The 22,110-nt window shown below is 41.1% G+C and overlaps 1 protein-coding gene across 3 annotated transcripts in view; it reads left to right on the forward strand.

Annotated features, from left to right (window-relative positions):
• The window catches only part of PDE7B (phosphodiesterase 7B), a 311,440-nt gene that overhangs the window by 275,814 nt on the left and 13,516 nt on the right, over window positions 1-22,110 (forward strand). For all 3 annotated transcript variants that reach the window (XM_059400779.1, XM_059400780.1, XM_059400781.1), the window contains 5 exons: window positions 441-536; window positions 2,595-2,695; window positions 4,121-4,252; window positions 19,176-19,267; window positions 21,574-21,718. In XM_059400779.1, coding sequence (XP_059256762.1) covers window positions 441-536; window positions 2,595-2,695; window positions 4,121-4,252; window positions 19,176-19,267; window positions 21,574-21,718 — 566 coding nt within the window. The remainder of the gene's footprint in view (window positions 1-440; window positions 537-2,594; window positions 2,696-4,120; window positions 4,253-19,175; window positions 19,268-21,573; window positions 21,719-22,110) is intronic.

Consider the following 22,110-nt stretch of genomic DNA (forward strand, 5'->3'; position numbering starts at 1 on the left):
CAGATCTCATCCTGGGTGACTTTGCCTGGGAAGAACAAACTCGGATTCTTAAGGAACTTGGTGACTTAGGTATCTCTGTAGACGTAAGAATCAGATGGAAGCAACTTAAGGCACATCACAAGTAACCATTAAACTGTGTCTTTAAAAAATACACTCACATGGGTGGGTGGGTGTGTCCCCACAATAGGCAGACTCTTAATGCTTTCATTGCCTTTGATGTAGAGAAAGGTCTGACCTAGCTTGTTTCATTTGTACAATATGAGAAAACCTAGGACCAAACCATAAGAATAATATCTTTTATACTGGAAAAAATTCAATTCTAATAGGGAAAAGGAGACCTACCAGAGAACTTTCACTACAGAAACTTTGGATCCTTCTGTCAATCTCGATATTTTAATGGTGATAAAAATGAGTTAAAGCAAGTGACTGTTTTCCTATAGGAAACAGCCTGGTAACACTGCTGTGCCACCTCTTCAACACCCATGGACTCATTCACCATTTCAAGCTAGACATGGTGACCTTGCACAGGTTTTTAGGTAAGTCTTCATTTCCGTATTCCTACCTCCTTTCCCCTGAATGATGGCAGTCCATAGTATTCTTTAACATAAAGTGGCAACAGTGATAGCTGGAAAATGAAGATCTCAAGTTAAACTTAAATTATCTCATCTTAATTTTAAAATATGGTTTGCCCCTTTTAATCAGTGAGAAAATTATTTACTCAATTAGCTATGTTTACAATAGAGGAAAAAAATGATATAAAGAAAACCATGTGACCATTAAAGAAATTACAGATCTGCTTACATCTCAGCAAACCCCAGTAATGTAGGCCTCAAATAATTCCAATCTGGACATGAGCTGTTAAAATTCTTCAATAGGCTTTTTTTTTTTTTTTTAATATAAGTAGAACTACTGTTTACATAGAGCTCGTGATCTACAAGATGCCCTCAGTGTGTTATTTCTAACCGTTTCACCAACTCTGCAAGTTGGGATTGTCAACGCCATTTGGCTCACGGTTAAGGAAAAGTAGGAAGAGGTTTCATAACTTGCTTGAGGTCAACAACTTGTAATTGGCAAAGCCTCTGTCCAAGTCCAGGTCTGTCTGACTTGAAAGTCCGCCATGTTTCCACTCCATTCCGCCCCATCACTCTCTATCAAAAACAGCCCCAGTTCTTACTGGACATAATGCACATGCTTATTTATCTGCCAAATTATCCAGAGCACATTTTTAATCACCATATAACTTCCTACTGTCACTTAGCATGTTTCTGGCTTCTTCAATGTGCCCCATAGCTGTGCTTTGAATCTTGAAGCTGACTTGATGCCTTGTTGCCTCCAGAGTAAAATAACAGTGACATGATAGCAACAGAAGGAAGGACAACCAGGCCTATACAGTGCTTACATGTGCTGGGACTACGGACTTGCATATCTTAACCACCTTTCATCCTTACAGCAGCCGTTTGAAATTGGAGCTATTGTTATTCCCATTTTATAGAGAAGAAAACTGAGGAAACGTATGGTTAAGTAATTGACCCAACCACAAACAATAAGGGAGAGGGCCAGAGTTGAAATCTAATTGTTTTTAGAAACCCGTAAAATAATACGTGACACGAAAGAAACTTTTGAAACCAGCTACGACATGGCTCAATTCCAGAAACACAAACAACCTCAGGCTAATTGAATTTAGATTTCTCAAGCAAAGTAATGGCCACAAACGGCCCAAATAATTTTTATTTGTCTAAAGGACAACACAGATACTTTGGCCCACAGAGTAAAGAATGAAAAGATTTGATGACAGAAATAACACCCAAATTCAGGGCTAAACTGGCTGAGATAATATGGCCACACTTGCAAATCTGGACATTCTATGCACACTGAACATACTGAACCCTAACCCATGGCTATGAGCTAAGGCAGGCTACCAGCTTCTGTAATTTGCAAAACAAAATCGCCTCACTTATGCCTCTACTTGGCTCCAAGAGCACTCTGGTCCTTATATTGGAAAGGCGTGAGAGATGCTAGCTTGATCTGAATAAGATAGAAATAAAACAAAGGAGTGCACCATTGGATCAACACAGTACTTTGACTTTCTGCCTGAAGAAGCCTCGGATTTGCTTTGGTCAGTCTTTGGTATTCAACTGCTAAGCCAATCTTTGGATATCAGGGGCCCAATGCTACTTGGGCTCTTTAAAGGGAAACCTCTTTTATGGAACGTATTATTCATAAATGGTAGCAAACTTAAATAATTAAACTATGGTGTGAAATAAAGTTGTCCTTTCCCTACGTATTTATTTTTCCTATGAATGAAAGCCTTGATGCGCCTCAGAAAGAGGTGATTGATGAAGGTGGTGAGGAATCCCAGGGGCCTCGCAAATCCTTTCAGCCTTTCTCCTGTCTGCCCTCCCCCCTCCTCTTCACTAAAAACAGCCCAGTAGAACTGCCAAGCTTGCAAACCACGTTTATTTTTAAAGGATCCCCAGGCTGCACATTTTGGAGACATTCATATTTTTAAGCAAAAGGGATTCTAGATAGGTCTGAGCTTAGTCTGCCCTTCCTGTTTTGGTTTTAGCTGATGGAGTTATCTGTTTGCCTCCTAGTCATGGTTCAAGAAGATTACCACAGCCAAAACCCGTATCACAACGCTGTTCACGCAGCTGATGTCACCCAGGCCATGCACTGCTACCTGAAAGAGCCAAAGGTAAAAGAAGACCCGGGTGCCTCCTCAGCCATCTGGAGATGTCAAGTAAACTGCCTGCTAAGTCCCAAATCACACAACATATCAAAATAACTGTATGGGTCATTCACTCTAAGAATACAAATTATGTCTATGAAAGTTCCAGGATCCACTTTGGAAGTTATATAATACACATGAAAGAGGGTGGACATTTCCCTAGGGTTTTCCCCCCATAATTTCTATACTTTTCAAGATTGCACTGAGGACAAAAACAACCCTTTCTATGACAATCTACATCTTAGATATCTTCAAAGCCCTCAAGAAATTCATTGTTTGGTCTTGGACCTCTGCCACAAATTGTGCCAGTGGTGAAATGCTCTGGAAAAAGTCTCCTGCTGCATGGGTTTTGACTGAAAAATAGAATCAAAACTCTTCAAGACTGAAGCTCTATTTCCTACTAAACCAACGGGGCATCCTGATGCAAGCCCAAGAGAACTTGTCAACTCCAAAGATCCCAGAGCAAGTGTGTTCTGAAGCAATAAAGCAATCCAAAGCTAAAAACGTAATAATAATAATAATAATCACGACCTGAAACCTCAGCATTTCTCGACCATATATAACTAAATTGGTTTAACATATAGGATGCATTTTCTTAAGGTTTTTCGAAAATGATATCTTAGTTTGACCAGTTTTAATACCAATCACTAGACATACAGATGCCAGACAGGCATTCCCAAAAGAAAACTGGGTAGATGCCTCATCCTTGTAAAATATCCCATTAAAGGTTGTGTTTTTTTATCTGTAAGTTGTCTGAAAGCTCTAATATATCACACAGTAGTATGCTTAAATTTAACACTGGATTCCCATTCTCCTGCTTGTTTTCGTAGCTACCAAAATAATGACAGATTCTTACACATTCCCCCACTATTTATTACACATTGAAGAAATATGCAAATTTTGTAATTCAGCCCACTCTTGGTTCTGTATGTACAGTGGCAATGGTAGAGTGGATGGTTGAAATACACAAATGGTTTTTCTTAATGTGTCCATTACTTTGGCTTTAAAATTTTCCTTCATTCACTGCTTTCTCTCGGAGCAAGGCTAACTTCAGGCCCTGCCTTCTCCCTGCTCAGCAGAGAACAGTCTTGACAACAGGCAACACCACTCACTACACCAATGAAAAGAAACAAGGACAGCAGTACAAAGAGGAGGGTGGTTGAATGAACGATCCAGAAAAATTTGACTTGCCTAATTACTTCCCACTGTCTTTTTTTCCCCCCTGCAATTCCATGTGGTATCACCTCACTGACTGCTGCTTCAAGAGGGTAAAAGTTAGGATGGAAAGCATGAAAAATACTGTCACAATCCAGACAGTTTGAGCAGCCAAAACAAACGCTAACCTATGTGGGAAAACACCAATCAATCTCCCAATGTGATTTTTTTTAACAGCTCGCCAGCTTCCTCACACCTCTGGACATCATGCTTGGACTGCTTGCTGCAGCAGCCCACGATGTTGACCATCCAGGAGTGAACCAGCCATTTTTGATCAAAACTAACCACCATCTAGCCAACCTATACCAGGTAAGGGAGCTCAGTGTTGAGTCACAGTTCAGCCAACAGCCTTCGGCCCAGTGCTGGAGCCTGAGTCTCACCTTTGGAGATAGCCTTCCTTCGGGATCAGCCTCAATGACAACCATAGCCAAAGATCATAGATTTGAATAAGTCCAGGATATTTTCCAAAGAAGATTAAATTTGTTTACAAATGTATCTGAGGAAATCCATTCTCTCCAAAGCAGATTGAAAATTATGCAAAGGAAAACAGGATCTCTGAGCCTACCCTCTCAGGATCTGAGACTATGTGTCTCTCTGGACACCATCGCATATATAATGGACAGTTGAAGCCAGTCCTTGTAGGACTTCTATAAATGATAATTCCCAAGTGCAATCCTAATTTAAACTATGTCTCTAAGACTATTTCTGAACTTGAACGGCCTCCAGGTCAGAGGTATGTTATCAAAGATAATAGGCATACTTTGATATTCTAAGGTAGCTCAGCAGCGTGAGTAGATTGGCCTAGAGACCTTTTATCTCTGATGTTATTTAAGGTAATAAAACTTGTATCAGAGATTAATAACTCCCAGAATTTTCAGGGTGGTCCTTTGGAAACCTTTGGTTGTCATTCACAAAATCATTGTGTACAAGGTAGCCATTGATCTCAATTTTAGTAGATCTTTTGAAAAACATGATGCTAAAAATTTCCTGACAGATCTCCATAAAACACCTGCATTATACAAGATGTTACAGCTTGAGGATGCATATATTTCCAATAAAGCATGATAAGAACATGAGAAAAGCCTTTCCCCAACTGTTGATTAGCTTTTAGAGTAGGTGGGAACTGACATTTCAGTGTTTATGGATCCACCAGTATGTATCCAGAGCTGGGCTCTGTTGAGTGGCCAGCCAACACCCAGAGCCAGGACAGATGTGGCCACATTGAGGGGACAAGATGACAGAATTCAGAAAGCCTTTGATGATGAGCTACAAACTAAACAAAGAAAAATAAAACCTGAAGCTAAACTTTCTAAAAGCATATCAGAAGCTAAATTTATTGCTTGAAAAAACACAGACATGAACGACTGGACTGAAAACCTCCAGACAGATTTTCTATTCCTGTCAACACTGATTTTTTTCAAATGTCTTTTATTAGACAAAGGAAATCTATCAGCAAAATTTGCTATTTGGTCCCTTCCCATATAAAGTAAATGCTTACATAATTCTAATTTCTTGTCATCAAAGAAATCATGTCAATGAAGTTTAGGAAAGTATCTGCTGTCACTGACTTATTGGTACATAAAATGAGGGTCATAAAACTGCACTTCGGCATGTAGTATATACAAGACATGAGATGGATTCATATCTAGACAGGAAGTTTAAAAAGAAATATGTCAGATGTTAAAAATAAGAAAGTCATAGAATTGTGTAAGAATTAAGTCCTCATTGCTAATTAACAAAAATTGATTCTCCAAATAAAAATACTGTCTTGTTCAGATATTAAAATTGTTCTCAAAAAAATGGATTCCTTAAACATTTGAAGTCCAGTAATTTTTAATAGTTTTTATTTTAATCTCTTTGTTAAAAATATATGTTCCAATATTGGGGTGCCTGGGTGGCTCAGCTACTTGAGGCTCTGACTCTTGGTTTCGACTCAGGTCATGATCTCAGGGTCCTGAGATTAAGCCCCACATAGGGCTCTGTGCTCAGCACAAGTCTGCTTGAGATTCTTTTCCACTCCTTTTCCCCTCCCCCTGCTTGTGCATGCATACTATCTCTTTCTCTCTAAAATCAATAAATAAAATCTTTTTTAAAATTTTAAAAATAAACATTCCAATACAACCAAATTCTGCAGTCTTTTCAATACAATATACAGACTTGCATATTTTTAATCAACAACTATTTATTGCATATATCATATAATATACTAAGATCTAGGAGTACAAAGATGGATCAAGTATAATCTCTGCCCTCAAACATTTGTTGAAACTTAGATGCTCAAAATGTGCAAAATCTAAGACTTAATCTCAGTTTGAAAACATTTTGGGGAGTTAGCTAAAGATACACATACAGATATTATTTAAGTCTTTAAAGAGTAAGGACCTGTTCTGTTTTTGTGTTCAAAATTGTTATTATAATAAAATGAGCTATTATATTTTCTAGCAGTGAATTTATCCATCTGGACTGTCTGGCCAGATCCTTGAAAGGAAAGACAAAGATCCTTTTGATAATAACTAGGAAGAATTGGGATATGGGACTTGAAAATCACATGCAGGATAAATCTTCCCCAGTCTCCTTCTCATCTGGTCTTAGGATCTCTTGGAAGCTAGGTAGAGGCCCTTATCTTTAGGTTTTAGAAATAATGTTTAAAAAAAAAAAAAAAGGAAAAGTGTGTTGAAGGCAAACAGGATCACACAGTATCATAAAGATATTTCTACTATCTTAGAGCTCACTAGGATAAAAGCTGAAATTTTTATCAGCCAAATTGGGATTTAACATATTAAAAGTAAAAATTGTCAAGAGGACCTAAAAATATTATGAGATTTCAGTTCTGTCGAAAAAAAATTCTTTTTTTAAAAAGGTATTTTATTTATTTATTTGAGAGACAGAGAGTGAGAGAAAGATCATGAGCAGGAAGGAGTGGTAGAGGGAGAAGCAGCCTCCCCACTGAGCAAGGAGCCTGATGCGGGGCTTGATCCCAGGACCCTAGGATCATGACCTAAGCTGAAAGCAGATGCTTAACCGACTGAGCCACCCAGGTGACTCTCTCCAAAAAATTTCTGATGCCTTCTATATTTGGCTATATACCATTATTTATTTCAAAAAAAATAAAGAAAATTCTATGTAAAATATAGTTCAACAAATTATATAACTAACCTTTATGTAATGCTTACTTTGACTCAAAAACTGTGCTAAACACTTCTGATGCATTATATGATTTACTCTGCACAACAGTCCAGTTAGGTGGGTACCATTATCATACCAATTTTCCAGAAAGAGGAAAATTGATACTTAGAAAATTCAAGTGTTAAAAAAAAAAAAAAATCAAGTGTTTTTCCTGAAAATAAATAGCTAATTAATGGCAAAGCCAGAATAAGTGTTTTGTCTCCAAAGCAGAAGTGACTCAGCACTATACACACGGCCTCTGAAATTCACAGGGATCACCTATTTTCTGTGCGCGAGGCAGTAGGAGCCCTCAACCAGGTTTCCTCCTGAAGTGAGGGAGACAAAGGGGTTAGAGCTGAGTGGCAAGCAGAGGGATTCTGTGAAGTACTCTTCAGGACATAGCTACAAAGTTGAGAGAAAGACAGAAACTGATGCTGCAGATGGCCTGGGGGGGGGGGGGGGCACCTCAGAGAGGAAGAACGGGAAACTGGGCCTTGACGTGTAACGTTCTGAGTAGCAGAGCTGAGGGAGGACACTGGAAGCAGCATGAGCTGGTGGACTTCAGGGTTTAAAACCCCCAACTAAAGAATAACTGAAAACAGACTCTCTGTGGCCATTAGCTGAGCCTAGGAACAGCCCCTGCTCTCAGATCAGTGTCTTGGGCATATTTTCACATATATATTTTCTCTTTGTAGAAGCTTCTTCTGTAGATTAGCTACACAGAACTTGACCTGAGGCAGAAAATCTCTGCTTTGCACCAAGTTGTTGATGAGGAACTGGCATGACTTCAGGTTTTCAATTTCAAGAAAAAAAATGATGTTACCTAATATATAAACTGAGCCAGAGAATTAACAACACATGTTATTTAAAATCTTTACAAATGTAGACTTTCAGCCTACATTTGGTTGAGACATGAATGAACTTTCAGGAAACTATATGCAGATTTTCCAAGGATAGACCTATGCACTTCTTTCTAGGGTAAGGATCCATAATTTACACCATATTTTAAAACAAGTTGACCATGGTAATTAATAAAAAATATATGTATATACATTATATATATATATTACACAATATATATACTGTAATGAATAAAAATATATGTATATACATTATATATATATTACACAATATATTGTGATTTTGTGTGTATGTGTGTGTGTATTCACACAAACAAAATTATACACACCCACATAAACACATTTGGTTAATGAGAATCCAGTAGAGAAGATGTGCCAGGAATTATGTGGGCTGAGAACACCCTGTGCGTGACTTTCTGCAATCTAGTTTTTCTATAAATGAGATAAAAATGGAAGAGAGCTTCCTCTCCCTCCTTTTGTTGGCTGTGCTCTTTTAGTTCTAATAAATAAGATCATTGCGTAACACCCAGCCTGTGCTTCTGCCCTGAGATAAAGAGAGAGTCAGGGCAGCTGGAGTGAAGGCCAGGTCAGAGGGCTCCCTCCCATTGTCTGATGTCTGGACCAGACTCACGAGCTGAACTGCCAACCCAAGCTCAACATGAAGGTGAAAAAGCACTTCCACATGGCACCTCTCTCAGTAGAGTGGAGGCCATCCAGATGTCCCCGGTGGACTGAAAGAGAAAGGAACATGGGAGACATGGGAGCACTTAGCTTCTGCCCCTCCCCCACCTGTGTGCTCAGCAGTTGGGCAAAGTAAGCATTAAATTTGATAGGATATTGGTTATCACAACAAGGAATATTGCAAAAAGAATCACTTTCATTTCCTTTTCAAATGTAATTCCTTTTGATAGGGTCTAACTTATCTAACATCTTAACTAATGATAGAGCAGCCTAATGAATAAACTAATTAATCATTGTTCCTTACAGTGTAATGTAATGTTCCATAATATTGAATTCTATATTATCTTACAGAACTATATAATCATTTTTCTTAGTCACTTAGCACAAGCACTTAGAGCAGGTCAACATTTTTTTTTTTAAGGTTTTATTTATTTATTTAAGAAAGAGAGAAAGAGAGAGCTTGGATGGGGTGAGAAGCAGAGGGAGGGGCAGACTCCCTTCTGAGCAGGAAGCCTGATGCAGGGATCGATTTCAGGACCTAGGATCATGAAGTGAGCCAAAGGCAGACACTTAACCGACTGAGCCACCCAGGCATCCCCCATCAGCATATTTAACCACTATTTGTTCTACTGACTCTGAACCATAAATAGGAACTTGACAGAGCCAGGAGAAATGTTCCTGCCACATGGTCCTATGACCCCTCTTCAAACAAGCAACTGCAAAGATGATACAGAACCTCATAATTTCTGCAGTACGAACAGTGTTGGGGCCAATCATGTGAAAATTGCAGGAAGGAGGCTCAAATTGGATTTTCTGTTTCATAAAGTTTCTTCTGCTTACAGTGCAGTAGCTTGTGTGTGGCCTGTCCGGGGCCCTCATCTGAACACGGGCCTGCCCCATGGACAGCAGTTGGTGTCCAGGTTCTCAGAGCAGTGCTTTGGGAATCAGAGAAAGATGTCTTCCTGCGGGCAGGAAGCGCGGCTGTGTTACAGCTTCACCAGGGGCCAAGGTCTTATTTAGGCTCAAGGAGCTTCTGTCCCTCTGAGCCCTCCTGGGCTGAGGGGCTTGCAGAGTTACAGAGGGGACCCTCTGGCTTGTCAGGGAAGAGCCCAGCAACCCCATGGTGTCCTCACGTCTTGCTTCCCTGTTTCATGAGTGAGTCAAAATGAAAGTGCACACTATGTTCCTATTGTTTTTAAAAATGTGTCGTTAACTCGGATTCCTGTGATACACCAGACTCAGTTTATCAACATATTTTAATCGAAGAAAGTGTCTGATAAATAGGGGAGAAACGGTTGGAAGCTGCCTTGCATGAGAGCAGTTCTGTTCTGCTGGCTTCTCTCTGACAAATAGACTCTTGATTTAATTTGAAAACCTGTGCTGGTGGTTTATTAAATGCCTGATGTGATGTTATTCAGGAACAAAGGGATTGTTTTGTTCTTAGAGCGGATAGTACTTGATAATTCAACATAAAGGGAAACACAGGCTTTGCCGCAGGGGTTTTAAGAGTTTTATTTTTTCCAAATTAAAACTCTAATAAGTTATGTTGCCACGACAGGAGATAGGTACTCTTTCAATTCTAAGATGAAGATTATCTTTAAAAGTATAAATATAAAGAGTTTGGGACATGAGGACTCACTGTCGTTGGGATAATGCAAAATTGCTGAGCTGATACTTCTTCAGGGTAGACGGACGGGGTACCTAATGTGGGACTCCAAACAGGACAGGGGATTTCAATGACTATTGAAGTGCTATCATTTCATCCTATGCTCAGATCTTCACCTGCATTTAGGATTATTTTCTTCTTTCTTCAATTGAGCTTTTTCTGCTATTGGTCTTTGAAGATTTTATTTATTTATCTGACAGAGAGAGATCACAGTAGACAGAGAGGCAGGCAGAGAGAGAGAGAGGGAAGCAGGCTCCCTGCTGAGCAGAGAGCCTGATGCGGGACTCGATCCCAGGACCCTGAGATCATGACCTGAGCTGAAGGCAGCGGCTTAACCCACTGAGCCACCCAGGTGCCCCTGCTATTGGTCTTTGAACCACTGTGAAAGCCAGAGGGGTGTATAGGAGCAGAGCCATCCCACTGTTAGTGAGGACACAGATAACTCTGGCCGCTTCCTATGAAGGACCAGGAAATCCCTGCCTGCTCACAGCACCCTCTCCCCCAAAACGCACGGCACCACCATCATCCTGGGGTCCACACAGCCTCGCCCGTCTCCAGTCCTCCCTCCACTCTCTTGCCAGCACGAGTTTCCCGAAACTCAAATCTGACCCTACAGGTTTTACTGCTTAAAACCCCTTATCCTCATGATCGAGCCCAAATGTCTTCACACCATTTACAAATCCTGTTATGCTCAGGCCACGCGACATTCCCAGCTTCACTTTCTGCTCTGACTCAACTCGGCCCCCAGGCATCCTCCAATCGGATCTACTTTCAGATTCCCAAACATGTCACTCATTCTCTTATCCATTCAACAAATATTCACGGAGAGCTTAATACATCCCAGGTCCTGGGTCTATGGAAGATGATGCCCTCCTTCCTTTCTAACTCACTCATCCTTCTGAGCTCAATTTGGACATATCTTTTTCCTGAAAGCCTCCTTTTGTTTTAAGAGCCCATTTTCCCTGCTCCTCTTTAAGATTTTCCAGCTCTTCATTACTTACCCTATCCCAGTGCTCATGTCTCTAAATTGCCATTGCCCGGTTGGCTGTCCACACCACCACCGGCCCACATCGTCTGCAATCTTCTGGGTACCTACCTCCTTCTGTGTCCTCCCTTGGCACTGAGCACAGTCCTGGTGCTCAGGGACTATTTGTTGGGTAGGAGGAAGGTTGCTGGAGGAGTCAGTAGAAGGATGGTGGGCGTACAGACAGGACACCTGCAACAGAAAAGACAGAATCTGACTAACGCCAAGAGCTCAGGAATATTGGCAATAGGGAGGACGCCAGAGACCCTGAGTGGAAATCTGCCAAGCAGGGGCAGCAGCACTCAGACCAGGGAGACCACCAAATCAGGGCACGCACTTCCACTGTCCATTTCCTGTTGGTTATAAATTCTTACTACATGAAGAATGAAAAGCATTGATTGAAAAATTCTTTATAATCATCTTATTTGCTTATCTTGGAATTGAAAAATGCTATCAGATACATGTTATTTTTGGAATCATTTACTTGATCCTGGCTATCTGCAGATGAGTAGTGGGAAAGAGCACATCGCTGTAATATTTTTTAAAATCTCTTTGGCTTCCACCTAAATCTAAGGATTTCCCAAAAGAAGACCCCAAGTCTGGCTCCTTTAGGGTATTGGCCAAAAAAAATGAACAGAACTCTTTTCTTTTAAAGTTATTTAAACTCTTGCAGCTACTGAACTTTCAGATTTCGGAAAGTAATTAGTCAGTATCCATTCAACAAATATTGACTTGTTTAAGTGGCACTGTGCCACGTACTGGGGCTCAAAGATAAATAAGATATGCTCCCTGCTCTCAGTGGTGATCGTGTATGGCGGCACTTTTCAGAACAGGCCTGTGCACCCATGAGGATACATGAAGATTTTCCATGGGGCACACAGGCGTGAGTAGTGCTAACAGAATCCATTTGAAGGCCCTTAAACTGACTGGCAGTCAAGCCAGTTCTCCGTTTCAGCTACTCTCACTTTGCAAAAGAAGAACATATTTCTTACCCATTCTGCAGATTGCATAGTCTCCTATAAACTGACATATTTTAACTCTCCCAGTCACCACATAAATAGATGTATGGCTAGAAAATTTTTTTTCTTAAGCACAATTTTTTTTTCTAAATTGGCCATATACACATATCCTGATCCCTTATTACTAATAATAATTGCATTGTAAACTCAGGCTGGAAAAATATTTATTACTTACTTAGAGCCTGACATTAGAAATGTTTGTTAAATTAAAATGTCAAATTGTGTACATATCTTTGTTGCAGAGAAATATGATAGGTGACAATAAAGGAATTTCACACCTAAAAATATATTATGTTAAGATAAAATTCTATGGGGAAATAGATTGGGAATATAAGTTCTAGAAGGGAAAGAATCAATTTAAAATTTGAGTTAGAATTTAAATTTAAATTTGAGTTAGAATTCTAACTCAAAAAATGAATTACACATGTGTTTTTTTCAACAGGTGATAAATATGTATTAAATGCCGTTGGTGTTTAGAGTCCCTTAGATACACTTACTATAAAAAAGAATGATGCAATGACTTTGTATTAAATCACCAGTAGTCACGAATATGCAGGGCATTCCCTCTTGTGCTACCATTGAAATTTGTAGGTTTAGATATCAATTTTTTTTAAAGATTTTATTTATTTGACATAGAGAGAGAGAGATCACAAGTAGGCAGAGAGGCAGGCAGAAAGAGAGGGGGATGCAGGCTCCCTGCTGAGCAGAGAGCCAGATTCAGGGGTAGAGCCCAGGGCCCTGAGATCATGATCTGGGCCAAAGGCAGAGGCTTAACCCAGCCACCCAGGCAACCCTCAATTTTTTAAAACTATATGAAGAGCATGATTTCTCAAAGTTATTTTCAAGAGTAAATGAACAAAAACCTGTGAAGATCACTGACACGTAGGAGCCAGGGAACAAAGTTGTTATAAAGTATCTCAGACACCAAGACAGAAGCCTGGGTTTGGGGTGGAAGAGGGAGCTGTCAGTTCTGTTTAGAGAGCTAGAAGAATCTTTCCTAGCAGAGGGCAATGGTTTATCTCAAAAGTAAGAAATGGGGGGGGGGGGGGGGCATGTACGTGGGTGGGCATGTGTGAGCAGGTGGGTGTGCAGACAGGCCCACAGGCACACGCATGTATTTCTGATTTTACTGAGGTGTACTCTCCTCACGCTTTTGGAGTTATAAAATTCTTTATTATCACTCTTATCCAAAAACCAAGCAGGATTACAGACCAAAACATTGAAAAATCCTTTCATTAACCCTTCCAGGGTGATATGGAAGACCATATACTAAACTTAAATTACTTGGTGTTTTTAATGGCTTAACCGAGGACAGAAGTTTATCTCTATTCTCCATCAAATAAGTCTAGAGGTTGGTAGTTCAGAACTGGCACAGGGGCTTCACAAAATTAAGGATGAGGGGACCAAGAATTCTTTTAGTTCTACAAGCCGCCATCACTAGGGTGTTACACTTTTCTTCACTGCACAAGATAGCTGCTGGAGCTCTAGCTATTCCTTCTGCATTCCAGACCATGAGAAGGAAGAATGGGAAAAACAAGAGAGGCCTCTGTCAGAGAAGTCAATTCCCATTAAACAAGCTTCCTAGAAATCCAACATAACATTTCTGCGTACATTTAATGAATGAGAATTTAGTCAACTGATCCCACCTAGTTGTAAAGGAGGCTAGAAAATGTTCTCTTTGAGACCATGAGACCATCTAAAACTGAGGCTCTGTGAATGAGAAGCAAAAGAAAACAGATTGAGGGGATGAATACCCAGGAGTCTCTGAGGCTTAATTTTAAAGCAGAGACCATCAGAATGATTCATCAACATGGTCTTGCCCTTTATGTGACATTCTCTCTCCATTCAGAATTATTATAACACTCATGCAACTGTTTTATCTTCCTTTTGTTGTTGTTAATACTGCTTTAGCTGTTTGAGATCTCCACTATGAGGTCCATATGTCAAACAGACATCTAGAACTCAACATGTCCTGTAAACCCACTCCACCTGCAGCCCACCCGTCACAAGTGATGGAGGGGCCATCCTTCCAGCTGCTCAGGCCAAAAACACTGCAGTCATCCTTAGGTCCAGACTGACCGTTCTGCCCACTTCCACCTCGGCTCCCCAACCTCCATCATCTCTTGCCTGGATGACTGCTCCTACCCCCGAAGAGCCAGCTATGCCTCCTTCTACACTTATTCCCTCCAAAGTCCACTTTCAACTTAGCAGCCTCAGTGATCTTATTAAAATCTTTTATCATTTCCTTCCTCCCAAACTCCTACAGTGGCTCCTTATTTCTCTCAGAGTAAAATCAAAAGCTTTATAATAGACAGAAGGCCATACATGATTTGGTCTCTCGTTGTCTAACTTCTTATCCTGTTACTTTCCTGCTCACACTACCTCCTACCTTCAAGCCTTTGTTCAAATCTTACATCTTACCCAACTACCTTAGCAGCCCCACTTCCAAAGGCTCTCAAATTCCCACTATTCTGCTCTATTTTCCTTCTTTCCATCCATTTACTGCCTTTTGACATGAATGCGGTTCTTTTCAGAATTGAAGTATTTATTATGTTCATTGTTTATTATCTGTCTGTCCCATTCCTGCCACCATCGGTTCCCCGTTTGTCTTGTTCGTTGATGTAATCAGCACCTAGAACAGAGTAAGCGCTCAATATATTTGTCAAATGAATAAAATAATTTGTTCAGCAGCTTACTTTGCAAATTAATAGAAAGCACTTTCTCTGTGCAAGGCTTATAGTGGGGTGGATACAAAAGGAACAAAACGGGTTTTCTACTCACATGTAGTTTATAATCTGGTAAGCACATGAATAACTCTAACACATGTCAAAGGCTCTGAGTCCTCCAGGACTCAGATGCCAGGACTTAATGCCAGAAGAAAGAGCTACAGGACTCAGAGCAAATGAAGTTTGCCTCTGACTGGAATGATTCCCAATGGCTTTGTGGATGGAGTATTTGAAATGGATTTTGAAAGACAAATGAGAGGTTGTTAAGTAAACACAGAGATAGAGGTGTTTGAGCATCATAACTCACCCTGGAAGACATGAAATTAACAAAAGAACACTGAAAGGACAGTCATATATTCATAATTTAATAATTATTTCAATAATATGTTACCGTCTTACTAATGTGGCATCATTTATGTGCACCATAAGATCTTCATAGGAGAGCGATAATGATATTCATTTGTTTCAAACGTGTAGGAACAGGATGGCAATTGAGATAATTTTCTGAGAGCACTGAATGCTGAGGCTTCATTTATCTGACAAAGAATATCTGATAAAGAATCATGTAGGGTTTGGAGCATGGGAGAAAGCAGATGGCATAATCATATCGAAGTTAGGTGAACTCAATTAGGTGAACTTCTTGAATTGAGGGCAGCAATTTGTCTTATTAATCTTTCCACCCCTAGGACCCACCCTAGCACCTGGCATATTAATCAGTGCTCAAAAAAATATTAGTTTATATTTCAACCAATGATTAAGGAGATGGTTAAAAACAAACTGTCAAGTGAGCAAGTCACATTCTGACCACTGTAAGGAGGATGGATTGCAGGAGGTTAGAAAAGAAGGATACGAAAGCCCTAAAATAAGGTCGCTTGAATGCAAGGAAGGGATGGGCGTAAGCATTGCCATGTTGGAAGAACCAGCAGGTCTAAGTGGATGTGCGGGCTAAAAGCACATGAGCGATGAATTCTTTCCCAATACAGCCTCAATCTACTCAACTCCCAACATTCCAACTACAGGATTTTTCACAGTGAAATCAAATTTAAAGGTAACTGCCAAGATTCCAATGTGGGGAAAAACTATCATCTCATTAAAACAATCAACCATAGACTTTTAAAGCAACAACTTATAGGTAATTTCTGGAAAATTAAGTGAAACTGCAGGCATTTCTCAGTTTATAAATGGCAGGCTTCTGAATGCTTGGTTGTGGCCACACAGAAGAAATTCTTGGGAGGCAGCAAGGGCTGTGTGCAAAGCTTCGGCCTTGAGAACCATAGGCCTGGGTTTAAGGCCTTCCTCAACCACTAGCTGAGCAGCCCTGCAAAGAAACCTGAAATTTAGTATCTGCAAGTTAACAATAAAAATAGTAGACAGCTAAGTGAGGCCTGAATGAGATCATAGAGATGGCTGGCACAGAGTAGGCGCTTCATAAATGTTCGTCCCCCTGCTTTTCTTTTCTCATTCTCTGGAATCCACAGAGCCACCCCTACTTCCAGCACAGTTCTGGCCAAAACATACTTTTATTTATAATGACTGCTCCACGAAAATTTGTTTTCATAATCATGCATTCTAATGTCTTTTATTCTGTGCCAGTGTCCAGGCTCGCTCAGTTTCCTTCCACTTTCCCAGAGCTCAGCTCCAAATATGGTTTCACCAGCAAACTTCCCAAGTATCCTTTTATCCCGTCTCCAGGAAGATTATTAATGAAGATGTAAAATCAGGCTGACATGAGTAACTATGCTTGAGGCAATCCTCCAGACTCTTCTGTTCCACTCAACAGGGATATGGTGTCATTTATCATTAGGTCTCGTCCAGTGTTCTGACCCCTCGGAAAACTTACTTGCCTCCACATCTACAAGAATTAGTCTAGCAAGTGAACACTTGCGAGTGACTGAATGAAATATCACGGCAGCATAGAACATCCCTTAAGTCACGCTGACCTATCGCTCTCTGCTCTCATAAATCTTTGCAATCAAAACAAATTAGTCTGACCTTTTATTTCGAACAAACATTCTCTTTTGTTGTGTGTGGCTCATGCCCAAAAGGAGATAATGGACCAGTTGATAAAAGTCACCAAATCTCATCACCAGTTCAAACACGGTCAGGTGATGAATAAAGAATAATAATTCCTTGGTGAGGGAAGAAAGGAAGGGCAGCAGAGCAGTCTATCCCAGATGCTGCCTCATGAAACTCATTTCTCAAAGTCCTGGAAGGATATCACAGTCTGGTTGGAGACCCAAGAACAGTGGAGGTTTTCTTGAATTTGCTTTATCTTAATGGACCCTAGGATTCTCTGTTCGGATTGGCTGAAGAAGCTGAGCATTGCGTGGTGGGTGGCTAAGTTAGGTGTGCCCAAGCAGGGCACAATGGTGGGATAGTTCCCAGTCACTCTCTGGGCTCCATTTAGTCTCCATATTATTTTCCTTGCTTCCTCCCTCTCGTTTTTTGTTTTAATTGTGGGAAAACAAATATAATGTAAAGTTCACCCTCTTAAAGTTCACCTTTTTTTTTTTTAAAGATTTTTATTTATTTATTTGACAGAGAGAGATCACAAGTAGGCAGAGAGGCAGGTAGAGAGAGAGAGATGAGGAAGCAGGCTCCCTGCTGGGCAGAGAGCCCGATGCGGGACTCGATCCCAGAACCCTGAGATCATGACCTGAGCCGAAGACAGCAGCATTAACCCACTGAGCCACCCAGGCGCCCCTAAAGTTCACCTTTTTAAAGATTTTATTTATTTGACAGAGATCACAAGTAGGCAGAGAGTGGGGGGGGGGGGGGGGGAAGCAGGCACCCTGCTGAGCAGAGAGCCCAATGCAGGGCTCCATCCCAGGACCCTGAGATCATGACCTGAGCCGAAGGCAGAGGCTTTAACCCACTGAACCACCCAGGGACCCCCTTCTTAACCATTTTTAAGTGTACAATTCAATGGTATTAAGTACATCACCACCATCCATCTCTTGAACTCTTTTCCTCTTGCAAAACTGAAGCTCTGTACCCATTACATAATCACTCCTATTCCCGCCTGGCCCCTGGCAACCACTCTTCTGTCTGTATGAATTTGACTACTCTAAGTACCTCATATATGCCGTCATGCAATACCTTACTTTTAACAAATGCTATCTTCCTGTGTTCTGTGTTAAGTTTATAGCCCCATCTGAAATAAAATGGAGAATGAATAAATAAATCAGAAAAAAAATAATAAAAGCAAAAATATTTCCTGGGGACTAGAGGGGTTCAATTCTATATGCATCGAGTCAGAGGCGAGGTCATAATGCTTGCTAATTCACATAAAACACAATGGATTGTAAGAAATAGTTGCTATTTAAACAGTTAGCTAATGTGCACACAAGCAGCATATTTAAGATATCAGTAAGGTCAAAGGAGAGATGGAACATAGCCGAGGTTCCCACGAGGGAAGGAATGTCAAGATCATTGAACAAGGAAGCAACCGTGGATTGAAACTCGTCCCTAAAAGGCTAAGTGCAAATCTACTGACCACGATGGTTATTGATAAAGCTGCTTCCATAGCATAGTGGTTCTCAAACTTTAGTCAACATAAAAATTACTCACCACAAACCTACCAAATCAAAACTATCTTGACTGGGACTCAGGAATCTGAATATGTCACCAGCCACCTGGCTGAACCAGACACAGAATATTCTCAGTGGTTAGTGCCATGGATCAGAGCTTGTGGGGCCTGCTTCTGTTCAGCTGAGTAGTAAAATCTTGAATTATATTACGCGCAGGGACTTGCGGTATCTATTATTACCTATTTTTACCTGTTTTGCTTGTTTTCTTCTACATTGAGTGCTGCTTGACTGAGCTATCAAAAATGGGGGCAGGGGGCAGAGAGAATAACCCACCAGGGGAGACACAGCAAGGGACTAGCCCTGCCACTGTCCCGCCACTGTCCCACCGTCATTATAAGCCTGCGGTGGTTCTATTTTCTGTTTCTTCTCTCGCCTGCCGCTTTGTCACCAGGGATAGATGGGCTAGAGGGCAAACACTGGCCTCAGGGAAACGGTGTGCGGTGTGAAAGATCAGAATCTGCCTTTTCTCTCATTTATGACTTTGATTTTCTTTCTTTCTAGAATATGTCTGTGCTGGAGAATCACCACTGGCGATCTACAATCGGCATGCTTCGAGAATCGAGGCTTCTTGCTCACTTGCCAGAGGAAATGACGTAAGTGATGTAGAGATGAAATGTACTGATGTCCACACCTTAGAGATAAGCCGCTTTCTCTAGGCCACGCTTGAGACCCCAGGGTTAAGGGCACAGAGACAGTCGGCTGTGCTTCCTGCCTGCGCTTGGTGGTTGCCCCAAGGAGATTTGGCATCAGTTACAGCAACCCAGAACCCGAATCTCTCCATGAGCTTTGAAAGGCCCTTGGATGGTCTCTGACCTAACATCAGGAAGAAGGATAATAAACAGCTCTCAGCTTTCACACTCTTCAGCATCAATGCTAGGCTTTGTCACATTCCTGTCTTTTACGTTAGCAACAGTGTCCTCCCACAAAGATCCAAATAATAAATATTTATCAAGAGGGAACACAGGAGATCTCCAGCTAGATTTAAGACTAGTTCAATAAAGTTTGTTTTTTAATGGCCGGTCTTAGCAAACACAGAAATCAGAAATTCTTTCCTGGGATGTATTTTGTTGAAGTAACTGAATTGGCCCCAGCTATTCTGGGGGCCATTAATTTACCTATGTCTCTTGCATTTTAAACAGAAGGGGAAATACTAGTTTCCTGGCCCACTGTTTGTCCATCCAGGTATTCAGGCCAAATCCTAAATCGAAGGCCAGTACCTCATTTTCCACATGGTTCTGAGTTAACTCCTGGAACATCATCCACTAATTCTGACCTGTTAACTTAAATGTGCAGAACTCAGGACAGCTAGAGGAGAGTAGATGAACAGATCCATGCACCCATCTTTCTGAGGGGGCCTAACTTAAAGTCAAGCACCGAGTTGCCCCTCTGCAGAACAGGCAGTGTGCTCTGGGCTCCTACATGTATTTCTGGCCTCGTGACACTATCTTGCTGTTTCCTAGCACCCAGAGGAATGTGGCATTTGCAGGAAGAATTTCAGTTCCGATCGCTTTTTACCTCCTGGCATGAAATAAAACCGATTATCATGCAGGGATTTAAAACCTGTGCCTTTTGCTAGAACATTTGCAAAGATCCAGAGAACTAAAAACTCGAATAAGAAATCAAGTAAGAAGGAGAAGAAAAGAGGAGGAATGTGTCAGGGACAGCTAAAGGAAGACGAGAAGGGAGAGAACGAGAGAGAACAGATGGGAAAGAGCAAACAAAACTAAAGGAGGAGAGGAGGGAAAGACTCGGGGCCAGACTCTCCGCCCTAACCCTGCCGGCTGCTCAGGTACACTCCTTTCCTGAGATACGTCTACTCATCCCTATGGATCCCAGATAAAAACGCCATGTTTGTTTTGTCTCTGTGGGATGCCGCATTATAGATTGCTTTTGTAGGAAGACTAAATGTTATACCATAGTAAGAAAAGGGGTTTGGGGACAGGTGCAAGGGTCAGACCATATATGCTATTGCTTGTACGTTCCTGCTCTCCGCCTGGCTGGGGATGACAGATATTTACTTCATACCTAAGCATTCAACTCTGTGTGCTCTAAGCACCCTATAAAATAAAGGGATATAAAGTATGACACCGTAAACCTAAGACATGGAGGGGTGGGGGGAAGCGGAGGAGTAAAGAATAGTTGCAAACGTAAGCGATCATCAGCTTCATAAAGACTGCTATACACAGATGTTATAGACAAACCTAAGTATACTGAATTTTTGAAGATGAATTTTAAAAAACAGTTATGGATCTTTGCTTCTGTTGATTTCCTTCTATGTGTGAGCTAAAGCTCTGATTTGCTTGTTTTTCCAAAATATCTCATTTTCCCTCTACCGTTTGTCAACTACTATATCGCTTGCCTACTGATTTTTTAATGGTGTCTTAATTACCCATGATTCTTTTTTTAAGTCCCAGTATCTTTCCTAGCCTCTTTTGTTCCATTGGTGTATCTCTCATACCATCAGATCAGTCACTGTTATTGTCTTCCTTATTATTACTCTCCTCATGCCCTTTCTCTCTCCATGCAAAGCTGAATGTCTGAGTTGGTTTCCACTCTTTAAAAGCATAACCCAAACTCTTGCGATGCTATCCAGTTTTTTATGTCCCACATAAAGCATGCATTTCTAACCAATTTTCCGTCTTTAGACCCATGGTTACCATGGGAATGTATAAACTACCATCACTATTCACTGTGCAGTTACCAGCACCTCCGGCCCAAAGACAGAAGTGACCGGGGGTTAGAGAGTCCCCCTGAGCTCAGAGGGACTGGACTCTGGGTAACGAACAAAATCAAAGACACCAATGAGAGTCCAAGCCACCTGCTGGGGGCAGAACCGATCACTCTCCCCCAAAGGATTTGCTCTGTGTGTGTGTTTTCTCTTTCCCTTTCGCGGATGCAGACAGGATATTGAACAGCAGCTGGGCTCCTTGATCTTGGCCACAGACATCAACAGGCAGAATGAATTTCTGACCAGACTGAAAACTCACCTCCACAATAAAGACTTAAGACTGGAGGATGTACACGACAGACACTTTATGCTTCAGGTAAGCAACAGCCACCACGAAGTAAGCCACTGCCTTCCTTGCAGGTAAAAATGCTTCGTGACGTGATCAATCACTTTAGCACCTGTGAGAAGGCATGTCCCCCATGGGATCAGTTAGAGCGGTGACCGACTTTATGAAAAGCTCTGAGACCCATGAAATTTTTAAGTGTTTTCCAAGTAAGCAAAATCTGGGTTTCATGTCATCAAGTTGATAAGCCCTCACTTTTCCTTACCCCATAGTGTCCACAAAGTAGCCCTGTGGGGCAACCATACATGGTAAGAACCTACCACGTTTTGTGGCTTGGTGTAAAAGCGGCCCCTGTGATAGCTGTGCAACTTAGAAACACTGTTTCTATAACACAAAACCAGGTTATATTATCTGTAGTATGAACA

Source organism: Mustela nigripes, chromosome 5 (genome assembly GCF_022355385.1).
Source record: "Mustela nigripes isolate SB6536 chromosome 5, MUSNIG.SB6536, whole genome shotgun sequence".
Taxonomy (NCBI): domain Eukaryota; kingdom Metazoa; phylum Chordata; class Mammalia; order Carnivora; family Mustelidae; genus Mustela; species Mustela nigripes.